The sequence below is a fragment of the Psammomys obesus genome, unplaced genomic scaffold, assembly GCF_907164565.1.
Source record: "Psammomys obesus unplaced genomic scaffold, mPsaObe1.curated_primary_1811, whole genome shotgun sequence".
NCBI lineage: Eukaryota > Metazoa > Chordata > Mammalia > Rodentia > Muridae > Psammomys > Psammomys obesus.
In genome coordinates, this window is record NW_026592723.1 from 22,867 (window position 1) to 34,788 (window position 11,922).

The 11,922-nt window shown below is 53.6% G+C and overlaps 1 protein-coding gene across 1 annotated transcript; it reads right to left on the reverse strand.

Moving 5' to 3' along the window:
• Positions 1-126: 126 nt before the first annotated feature.
• Mmp24 (matrix metallopeptidase 24) lies at positions 127-10,918 on the reverse strand. Its single transcript, XM_055615387.1, has 5 exons — positions 8,928-10,918; positions 6,461-6,675; positions 4,647-4,785; positions 2,642-2,908; positions 127-1,072 (listed from the first exon to the last, which is right to left on the reverse strand). The coding sequence occupies exons 1-5, from the start codon at positions 9,124-9,126 to the stop codon at positions 735-737; spliced, it is 1,158 nt and encodes a 385-aa protein (XP_055471362.1). The 5' UTR covers positions 9,127-10,918; the 3' UTR covers positions 127-734.
• Positions 10,919-11,922: the final 1,004 nt, after the last annotated feature.

Genomic DNA, 11,922 nt, shown 5'->3' on the forward strand with positions numbered 1-11,922 from the left:
AAGTAGCCTTTGCAAAATGGGACTTTAAACAGTAGTGACAGGACATTTAAATATTCACGACATGACAGCTGGGTCTTTGTGAGATCCAGCTGGGCCACAGCCTTGCCTGCAGCATGTGACCCTAAATCCTGGGTCTCAGAGGAGACCTGACAAGCAGAGCAGGTTTCCTGAGGAATCTGCTATTGGCTAGCAGGGGAAACCTAGGCTTTTGCCCACTGTGTTGGCAGCAGGGGCACTGTAGCCTTGGAGGATAGTGGGTAGGGGTGAGGGGACATCTGACCAGCAGGTGTTGGCAGAGGGACTGGGGTTGGTGGCATCTTGGGGCGGGGGGGCGGGGTTGAGAGCTAGTGCTGGCTTGCCTCAGAGGACTGGGTCCCAGCCAGGACTGGAGCTGCAGTACCTTGCAGACACTGCAGGATGCAGTGACCTCAGGGGCACCTCCTGGCACGATCCTTGCCTCATGACAGAGCCTGGCCTATTCCCTTGAGTAGAGAGTGGTGTACCCAGGACAGAAGGCTGACAGCTGGGTGCCAGCTACCCAGCCTGGGACACAGCCACCATCACTCCCTGCCCCACACTCAGCCTAGACCAATGCACCCACCACTTCAGCTACACATGAACCTGGCCTAGGGCCCTGCTGGCCCCGGTGGGCAGTGGCTAGAGCTGCCCCTCAGACCCTGGTGAGGAAGGGCCTGGCTGGCCAGACTGAGTAGACAGAGAGGGCTCTGGGCTGCTCATACCCACTCCTGGACTGGCCGCTTATAGTAGGTGACGGGCTGAGGACCCGCCTTGTTCTTGAACTGGAAGATAGTGTAGAGCAGCACCAGGAGGCAGAGGGACAGGGTGCAGGGGACAACCACAGCCACAGCGTTCACGGAACCCGGCACGTCGTCGATGGTCACCATGATGTCCACGTCATCCTGGGGCAGCCTCCTCTCCTTTCGCCGCTCTACCTCCTTCTGCTTGCAGCCCATCCAGTCGCGCAGGATGTTGCGTGGGTAGCCTGGCTCCACGCTCAGTTTCTGGTTGTCAAACTTCCAGTAGTCCCGACCTTTGTAGAAGTAGGTGTAATCTGCGGAAATGGGAAGGACTCAGGCACCACCACTCCCAGGATGCTCCTAGCACCTGCTCTGGACTAATAGGGACCTGGGCTGCTGCAGCAGTGTGCAAGACAGGAGCTCAAATTGGCACAAGTGGTGGAGGGTGGCCCCCTGGATTGGGTGAGTGCGGCGCTCCACCGATTGCTCAGTAACCAACACAGCAGAGAGGGTCCCCCAAGATGTGGGGCGCCCCACTTGTTAGTTCAGAGGTGCTGGGGAAACAGCAAGGGATTTTGAGTGGAGCTGGCAATGCAGTAATTTACGCTGCCCAGGCTGGATCGTTCTTAGTCAGGAAACAGCTCTGTCACACTGTCCCAGGCTTCCTATAAGGGTCAGGTCAGACGTTTGCACTGTGCAGTCTCCATAGCTCTAGGATCTCAGTCGAGCTCTCTCCCCAAGCCAATGGGAGTTGAGCTGCAGACACCATGGCTCCGCAGTTACAGATTTTTTTTTTTGGGGGGGGGAGTTTCTAGGCTTGGCATATATCACTCTGCAACACAGATACAATTTTTTAAGGACCCTTCTAGTGACTTTGATGACTAGAAGGAAAGGAGGCAGGAGGTAGGCCAGGAAGCTCTGCCAATTGCTCCCTGGGCAGCTCCCTTAAGGCTCCCAGCAACAGCCTTAGCAACCCAGGCAGTCTGCTGACAGCAAAGCAGCTCACTTAGACTCTCCTCATTGGCTGGCTCCCCAGGACTTTCATTGGTTGAGGTCTTTGATGTCACCTGTCTCTGAGGCTCCCCAAAGAGGGAGACCACGTGTGTAAAGGATCACATTTTAAAGCCACTAAACAGTGGTGTCCTCTGCCTTGTTTCTAGTTTACCTTTTGTTGCAGCCTTATTTTCTGTTCCTGGACCAAGGACCATGCAAGTCTTACTCACTGCTTCTGTCCTGAGCCCCTCCCACACAAGCTGGCTCTCAGTAATTACCAAGCATCGAAGGACTGACTCCTGTCATTTTTACCCAAACTGAAATGCTAATGAGATGATGAGGAGGGTGGCTAAAACTTTGACATAGCGTAGACCACGAATCGGGCATTATGCTAAGTGCTTTCTATTGACCCTATTAATCTTTTATCGCCCAGCCCAAAGGTAAGTGCTGGGATCATTCCTATTTCATGGATAACAGAAGGAGAAAAGTTCCATGACTTGCCCACTGCCATAGAGAGAGGTAGAGGGCGTCTGTGACCCCAGTCAGCCCTGGTCAAATACTTTTAGCCAGATCAATAGGCAGTCATGGATGCTTGCCCTGGACTTGGGAAAGCCTGAGCCTCCCCTGAGAAGCTTCTAAGCTGGTAGGGAGACCTGATGGCACAAAGCGGGGATTGCCAATCTAGCCTTCAAAACCCATGAGAAAGCACCTTTGAACCACCCCTACCCATCACTGCAAGGTAAGTCAACTATGTGAGCACTGTCCATCTGGAGCAGTTGTCTGCTGGCGAGTTACATCACTCAAATCTAGATACCCAGAGAATATGTGTAGGCCCCGAGAAACACATAAAGCTAACTCCCCATTCCCACCTCAGCTTGGCCCTTACATACATCCTTCCTTGCTGATGAAGGCCCCTTGCGGAGCCTGCGGAATGCCCTTCCACACGGTGATGGGCTTGGGGTAGCCAGGGTCTGTGGCTCGCCGCTCCTCACTGTAGCGCCAATACCGTTCGCCTTTGAAAAAGTAGGTTTTGCCCACAGGTTCCCAACGCAGAGCCGTGTCAATTCCTTCACGGGGCAGGCAGCTTCCCAACTCTCCCAGGCTATGTGGGTACCCAGGTTCCACCGTCACTTCTTTGAACACCCAGTACTTGTCACCTGCAGGAAAGGGAGTACAGACTCAGCCTTCAGGAGCCGCTCAGTGCTGGAGTGAGGTCCCACTTGCCCATCTTCAGTCATAAAGAGCAAAAAGCCAATCATAGATTTTTGAGCAATGTGTGCCATGCCATGCAGGCCCTCTTGTCCCCATTATCTTTGTTTCCATGTTCCGTTTTGAGACTTTTTTTTTTTTTTAATTCCCTGGCTAGCCTGGAATTCATTATGTAGACCAGACTGGCCTCAAACTTGCAGTGATCCTCCTGCCTCTGCTTCCCAAGTGCTGGGATTACAGGTGTAGCCGACCTGCTTAGCTACCCTCGTGTCTTGATCCTCTTTCATTTTTGGTGATCTGGGCCACCCCTGTGATACACACGCTACTGCCCCCCACAGCTGGGGTCAGGTGGACTGTGGGTTCTGATGGAACCATGTTCGCTACCGTGATGACCCAGAACCTCAGCGTGTGCATCGTCTTCGGAACAGGGGAGGAGTTAGCTGCTGTGGGCGAGCAGCCTCTGGATGGAGGAAGCTGCCGTTTCTAGTTTCTGCACTCACTGGTCAACTGTTCATAAGCACTTGGTTCACAAGGCTTTGCCAACTCTAAGCCTGACCCATAGGGAGAAGGTTGTCACTTTCCATCTCCTTAGTCCTTGCTGTGGCTGGCTCATGTCAAACAACTCGCATCACTCAGGACTCCGTCCACGCTTTGCATCTTTACATCACTCCGGGCTCTCAGATCCTCATACTCTTCCCTCTGCTGTGGTACACCTAACCCTGAGGGTAGAGCCCCACCCTTTACATCCTGTGCTCTCCCGTGGTCCCTGGCTGCTCAGAATCGGGTTTTCAGAGCTCCTTGTCCCTACTGGAAGGGCTCCATTTTCAGCTTTCATCCCCTTCCTACCTCCCAGCATCCCTAAGAGAAGTGCCAGCCTCATCTCTGAGCCCCTTCCCTTCCTCTCTGTACTCAGCCAGTCATGAGGCCCCAGGCTTCTCACAGTGGTCCCCTGCTCTCTGGCATGGGCCTTGTGGGTGACACTCTTTGAAATACCCTCCCTGCCTTACTGCACACCACCTCTCCCACGGTTCTGTGTTACCCAGAAACCTGCCGTGAGTTTCCGGCCTTGGCCTGACAGGTCCAGGCCAAATCCTGGCCCAGCCACCACAACTCCTCAGGAACTGCCCTCATACGACTTCTAGCTTTCTGTGCTGGGCCCTCAGTGGATGTGGGGTGAGCTTCTGAGTCCTCTGAGTGTCTCCCATACTCCATCACTCCCTATTCGGCCATGTTGTTCTGTTCCCTGAATGCCTGCCTTGCATTTCACTGTCTGTATTTTACCCAGCTTAGGCAGGGCCGAGTCAGGGTCACCAGAGTGAAACAACTCGGAGCATAGCTGGCCCCGGCTGGGCATGCCAGCCTCCTTCACCCCCTCTCCCTCTCTCTATCCTGTGGCCTGCTATGTCTGGGCTCTTTGAGAACTGAGAGGATGACCTTCTCTTGGAGTGCTGGGCGGTCTGCCTTGTCTTACCCTGTACCCAGTGTGGATAGAGTTTTTTACCCCAGCAACATTGGCACTTCTGAGGCTTGGTTTTCCCAGATGGTATATTTCCTTTCTGCAGGGCTCTGACCCTTCAGGAGTCAGTGTCAGCAGTGCCCGTGGAGGGCGTCTGTTTCCTACCCCCCTCTTCTGGTTTAGACAGGAAAAAGGAAGCCTCAGAAAGGTCACGGACATGCCTAAGTTACCTTTAAAGAAGACAAATCTTCCATCAGCCCTTTCATAGGCTGCATCTATGCGGGCGGGCAGGCCCTTCCAGAACTGCTCAATCTGCATGGGGTAGCCCTCCTGCACCCGGTTATTGCGCAGGCGCCAGAACCAGCGATCCTGTGGGGGAGAGAGGGAGGAGAGGCAGGTGGCAGGTCTACCTCTGATTTCAGTGATCTCAGCCCCAGGGCTCAGGCCCAACAACCCAGCACCAGCCCCGGGGTTCAGCCTCCCAACCTCCCATAGAGTCCGTCCATCTGCTGCCTCCAACTCCTAAAAGACAGGATGTAACTCTTCATTTAAACCTCCTGCTGCCCAAGACTCTGAGACACGCAGCAGATGGGTGTGGGAGAGGTTGTGGAAAGGCTACAAAGAGACTGCCAAGGTTTGGAGTGGCCACGGGAGGGCAGCAGAAAGTTACAGATAACTGTAGGGCTTGGCCCAGGCCTGGTGGGAACCCCAGCATGCTAAAGAGGATGCTAAAGCCCACACTTGCCTGCGAACCCTTGATTGGGAGGAAATGCCAGTGCTACAGTAGAAACATGACTCAGAAGGTAGTACAACCTAGAATGTTTTAAAAACTCCTTTGTGCGTATGGGTGTGCGCCTGAATGCATGCATGCACGTCAGGTGTGAGGCTGCAGACATCAGAAGAGGGCGTTGGATTCTCTGGAACTGGTTTGAAGCACTTGTGAGCCACCACATGGGTACTGGGAACTGAACTCGGGTCCTCTGCGAGAGCGGTAAGTGCTCTTTAACCACTGAGGCATCGCTCCAGCATTTTAAAAGGGTTTTTACAAAGCGCTTTCTGGCCCAGTTTTTAACATAGTTTTTTTCTGACTTGCACAGCTCTGTCAAGTCAGTCTGATACATGTACAGTCTAGGAAGCCAAGGGACATGCTGAAGCCAGTCGCTTAGTGGGAGGCAAAACTGGGGAGACCTTAGGGAAGAAAATGGGGTAGCCTTCCTCTGCCACCCAGTGTCATAGAGACCTGTTGTCCGTCTCCCATTTGGTAACGGATATTTTCCTAGTGGCTAGGATGTACCAGCAGGCAGCCTTCAGCTCTTTGGTGATGGCTTCAGTTTCATTTTGCATCCAACATGGATGGATGGGCCATCCTGGCTCCAGCGCTTCCCATAAGGGGCTGCTCTGGCACCAGATGTATGTCTCTTCAGCTTCTCCCTGTCTTGATGGGCTTCCTGCACCTCCCGCCTGCCGCTGTTGATTCTAAAGGTACTCCTTAACCATTCATTCTAGCTCCCTCTCAGGATCTGCTTCCCCACGGATACGTAGGCTGCTGTGCACTGTGCACAGCCAACCCTTGACTCAGGGCAGGCAACACGATGTAGCCTGGCCTGTGCCCATCACTCTTGCCCTGGCAGGAGGAGCTGTAGACTCTGCCACCCCCGACCAGCCACTGCTCTGCATCTTCATAGCCATGGGTCTTCACACACAGCTTTTACCAGAGGAATGATTCCCTCAGGTTGGATAGCTGAGGTCTGAGGAAGGAAGGTGACTTGTCCAAGGTCACAGACACCCCCCTATTCCATCCCACCCCCATCGCCAGCATTTTCCTGCACACTGGCTCCTTGGGAGCTGTCAGTTCACCAGTCTTCCCCTGTCACCTTGTAGAACCAAGCTGACTGACTTGTCAGTGCCAGTAGAGACTCTGGGTCCTGGCCACTCCACCAGCTCCTATCCAGGGCCCGCAGTGGCCTTATTACAGAGCAGGAGCTTGCCCCGCTCCATGGTGGGGAAAGGGACGCTCTGGGCGGCACGGATCCACTAGCCATACCTTAAACACAAACATCTCGCCCCGGAAGAGGGCCACCGTGTTGAAGTTGCCGTCGCAGATGTTGGGTTTGGCACCTGGAGTGGATGGTCGGTCCCCCAGAGGTGGCCGAGGGGGCCTGGGCTGCCGCTCATGTTTCCTCTCAGACGGTGAATGGATCCTGCGGACCGGGAGTGTAGGAAGAGGCCTTGTGGGCTCCAGAGGCTCAGCTGGGGGTCCTGGAGAGAGGGGTTGGATCTTAGGGACGGCCCAGAGCTTCCCTTCTGTCATCTGCCATTGCCCAGCTCCAAGTCCAGCCTGTCCCTCTGACTTCCTGTTCCCTCTCCCTTCTCCCTGACTTAACTTCCCAGGCTTTGAGAAAACAGATGGAGACATCCACCAGATGGGGACCTTCATTTTCTCATCCCCAAGTCTGGTATCTTCCCCCTTCTTAAGACAAAAACCTTAGGGCCAGTGTCCCACACCCTCCTTTGCTGCTCTCCTTCACACAGGCTAGATTCTAACTTCTGACCACTCTCACACTTGAGCCAGCTTCCACATGGCTTCAGCTCCATTTTCCACCCAAGCCACGTGCCAAGATCACTGGTGACCTCTGTATTTTGGAATCCAACAGTTATCAACTCAAACTTTGTTGATGAAATGAATCATCTCAGGAATCTTGGTAATGCAGGTTGTGACTCAGAGGGCCAGAGCTGGAGCCAGACAGCATGTCTTCAAGGTCTCAGGTGAAGCCCACTGATACCAAGATTCTGGAAGCATCTGCCTTGAACCTCGTTCCTCCTTTTCCAGGGCTCTGCACTCCTGGTTTTTCTTCTCTATTAACCTCTATTGCTAGAGGTGTCTGCCCTACTCAAAGACTGGATATTGTAGAGTCTCTTTTCCTCCTCCCCTCTCAACTTGGGCCGCTCATGAGGCTCACCTAGGAGAATTTTACAACTCCAGATCTTCAGAAAGCTCCCCAGATGGACTCACTCAAATGTTTGGGGTGAGGGCTGGGTGTCAGTGTTTTTTTATATAAGATTCCTAAGATGATTCCCAAGGACAACCTAGTTGAGAGTCTTTGCTCTCAGGGGCTTATCTGGGTACCTGGCTCTAGAGACCCTCAGAGCTGCCCTGTGGCATTCTGCGGCAATAGAAATGCTCTCTGTTTTCACTGTCAGTACAGTTGCCTCTGGCCACATGTGTAGGTGGCTATTGAGTACTTAAAGCGAGTCACTAGTTCTTAGTGGCTGAGGAGCTGAAACTTCAGTGTAAATATTATAAATTAAAAAAAATTTTTTTTTCAAGACCTGGTTTTTCTGTGTGGCAGCTCTGGCTGTTCTGAAATTCATTCTGTAGACTAGGTTAGCCTCAAGCTCAGAGATCCTCCTGCGTGCACCTCCAATGCCTCCTCCTCCTCCTCTCCCACCACCACCACTGTCACCTGGCTCACGGACTTCAATAGCTGTTTATAACTAGTAGCTATGTGTTGTGCCCTAAAGGCCCCCAAGTGAATATCCACCCAGCCTGTGGGCTGCAGACTGAGAAATCCCATTCTACAATTACAAAGTCCAGGGCACTCCCGCCCCACGCTTTATTTATTTATTTTTTTTAAGACAGGATCTTGTGTCACTGGCTGGCCTCAAACTCCTTATGTAGCAAAGGGATGAATCTGAGGTTCTGGTCCTCCTGACTCTACCTCTAGAAGGCTGGGATTATAGGTGTATGCTGCCACGTATGTGGGTCTGGGGATCGAATGTAGCGCTTCCTGTGTGCTAGGCGAGCACTTTACCAGCTGAGCTGCGCCCACAGCAAAGACAGAACTCGTGGTGTTATCGTGACCTGCTCCTTCTTCCCCTCACCCCCGAATCTGATCTGACAGTAGATCCTGGCCATCCCACCTTTAGAAGGATGCCTGCCCATCCTGCCTCATGCTGTTTCACCTGTTGTGGTCCAGGGCTTTGGTTGCTGCGCCTCCTCCAGAGGAAGCCCTGTTCCCATGCTTTGTTGACCACCATTCACTCAGATGAACTGGTCTTCCTGTTTCAACCAACCTGACTAGAACCTCTGCGCCAGCATGACCCATGGTAGGCTTTTCATATCTTGTTAGGACAGCAGGCTGGCTTCTCATTTGCCCTAAGATCACAGCTCTGGCTATAAAACTTGCCACCATCACTCAGGCAGATGTATGACTCGCCTAGGTTAGAGGCGCCCAGGAGTGGTCCCGGTCCCTTTCTGGTGGAGGCAGGTAATGGAGGACAGGACGTGACAGGAAGGCAGGTGGAAACGGGTAGGAAAGAGGGAGTGAGTGGGCCTCACCTCACTTTGCCCTTCCCAGTCCCAGTTCAAGCCCCCCTCCTGTAGTTTCCCCGTGTGCTAGAGGACTTCCTAAAGGTCAGAACGGAGACTCAGCAGCAGCACTGGGAGCTCCGAGCCCCCAACCTGCCACGCCATTCTCACAGTAGCGGCCCCCCTCCCCTGCCGCACACACCGTAAATCTTCTGGATGCCCTGGAGATCATCCTGGGGCAGCTTGAAGTTGTGCGTCTCCATGTATTGGTAGAAGGGCGCCATGATGGCACTGGGGTCATTGGAATGCTCCAGGCCCAGGGCATGGCCCAGTTCATGCACAGCCACCAGGAACAGGTCATTGCCTGCGGAGAGGGACATAGGAGGTGCCCAGGGCACCATTTGGTGTTAGTCAGTCAGTTCCTTAGTAGCTCAAGCACTTAGCAATTCCCTGGCCCCTGCCCTTCTGCTGGGGTATGCTGGGGAATCAGAGAACTCAAACACAGCCTTTGCCTATGTCGCTCTTGGTGCACAGGGGTCCATGCAGAAGTTGCAGCGGCTACACAGCGTCCAGGCCCTCAGGTACTCTAGCAGATGTAGAAAGGGTGAGAACTTTTTTTTTTTTTTTTTTTTTTTACGGTATTAAGGATCAAACCTTTGGGCCTTGCATATAACACTGAGCAACATCCCCAGACCTCTTTTTCTTTTTCTTTTGAGGTCTCGAACTTGCAGTCCTCCTGCCTCAAGTAGCTGGGACTGCATGGCTGTGCTACTAAGTCCCGTTTGGATTGGAGGAAGATGCTCAGGGAGGGGGCCATCAGGGCAAGGCTTAAGCTGAGTCTTGAAAGCAAAGAACTGGTCTGAAGAATAGACTCAGGGCTTGGGAGGAAGAGGGTGGAGTGGCATTCCTGGCAGAGGGACTGCTGCAAGGCAGGCCCAGGGACGAGCAGTTCATTCCACTTGGCTCTAGAACAAAGTACAAGGCGAGGGCCAGGGAGAGATGAGGTCAGCCAGGCTGGCAAGCAGGGCTCCGTGATGCCCTACAAAGGAATTTGGATCAGGTTCTTGGCTTTGGGGAGGTGTGGGGGTCAGGGATAGCAGGAGAGGAGGTGGGATGATGAAGTCACCCGGTTGCCACTGGAGGGAGGATTAGAAGCAAAGGAGGCCTGAGGCAGGTAGACCAGTAGGATCAGTTCAGAGGGTGGGGCGCAGGTAACGGGGGTACTGATGGGCAGAATCAAGGAAGCTGTAGCAAGACAAGAGAAAATCCTTGGGGTTTCTGGTTGGTAGTTATCTTCAGGAGGCCTGGTGTTGAGGTGAGTGAGGCATCAAGAACAGGTGGGAACCCAATCCTGGTGCGGGACCCAGGGGCAGCACGCTGTGGGGGTTTTGAGCACCCCTGAGATGGGACAGGTTGTCCTCATTTTTGTGCCACCCTGGCAAGCTTTCTGAACATGGGCCAACACCCGAACCTCAACGTGCTCATTTGTAGAAAGGAGAAACTGGACCTGCTTCGTTGGTTGCTGAGGACAGCATGGCTCACAGGGGTAAAATGCCCAGCTTATCTGGGAAGGGTTTCTCTGTTGCTACAGCACAAAAGATGTGAGCTGGACTAGAACAAGCCCAGAAAGGTTGGCGGGGTGTCAGCAACCAGATTCTCTTAAAGCTAGCTACCATCAATTCCTCTTGGGTAGGGCAGGGCCTGAATTTGTAGAGATTAAGTAACCATAGTATTGGAAAGAAATGCTAGGACCAAGGAGTTGGGCAGGGCGTTGTATCCATAGTTCTGACGCTTCTCTGCTCAGCTATGGGCTCCTGCTTAGTCTCTGGCATTTGTTTATCCCAGAAACCTTCCCCTTATCTCCCCACCCTAGGCATGTCTCAGTCCCTTTCCACCTCGAAGTCCACCAGGACTCAGAAGCGTTGCTGCCTACTCTGGCTCTAGTATCCCTGATAGAGCTGCCAGCCAGCCCATCAGGTCCCTGGAGGGTCAGATGAGGGTGGGAGTTGTCTGGCCTTTCTGAGTAAGGCCTCGGTTAAAAGAGAAGACTGTACAAGCCAGACCTAGGCTGACTCTCCCTTGACACCAACAGTATCACCATGAAGCCACCCCTTGATCAACAGAGAGGAATGGGGGATGGGCAAGATAATTGCAACGTTGGCCAGAAGCCTGGGCTGGCCTTCTGCTGAGAAGGGCAGGCTGACAGGAGAAAGCCAGGTTGCCCCCAGCTCCTTCCTCAGGTCCTGGTCCCTTCAGCAGCGGGGAAGCAGTGAGCTCATTGTTTAGCTCCACTCCAAGCAAAGGTGGCTTCTGGAGCTGGCAGAAGGCAGCTCGGCGTCCTGTGGCCTGGCCTGGCCCTGCTCCTGGCTTGCTGATCCACCTGGACACGCTGTTCAGGGCCTTTCTCCTGACCAGGCCTCTCCTTGGGATCATCTACGGGAACCTCAGCAGGGAGCCAGGAACCCCCGGGTACTCTCCGCCATTGTCTTTGGCTCATGTCCAGTTCTGTGAACAGTGAAGTCCCTTGAAGACCTGTGGGTTTCTTCCCAGGACCAAAAGGAAGAGAAGAGGTGGGAAGCCAGCATCCTAACACACAGACCCAGGAGAGCTTTGGGCAGGAGGGGGAAGGAGAGGGGAGGGCAGCCACACTGAGCTTGTAAGGGGACACAGAGTGAAGGGGGGAATGGTCAGCTATGGAGAAGAGCCTAGTGCCTTATATAGGAGAGGAGGCTCTCAGGCTCTTCACTGCCCAAAGGCTTGGAGGCAGGAAGCAGAGTGCTCAGAATATGGCTTCTGCAGCTCTGCCATGTTCTAGCGCTGTGGTGTTTTCTGATCCCTTTGTCTGCAGCGAAGACAATCGTGGCTGCCTTCCTCATAAGAACAGGGACAAGGATTAACGAGCCAAGGTGAAAAAAGTGCCCACACCAGGCCTTGGCACAGAAGTACCATTACTCATTACCACTGTTGGGCTGTGCGAGAGGACCAGTATCCCCAGTTGTGTGTGCTCTGCGTCTGGGCCTTGTAGCGTGACAGTTTGCTTGGCTACTCTAGTGGACGGCGCCTCTTTTAGCATGGATGTCCTCATGGGGATTCCCAGCCTCCTGACTGTGATAGCGCCTACCCCAAGGCATTTCCCTTCACCTCTGCCTTCTCACCGCTACTGTCCCCTGCACTAGAATATCCTCCTTCTTTTAAAG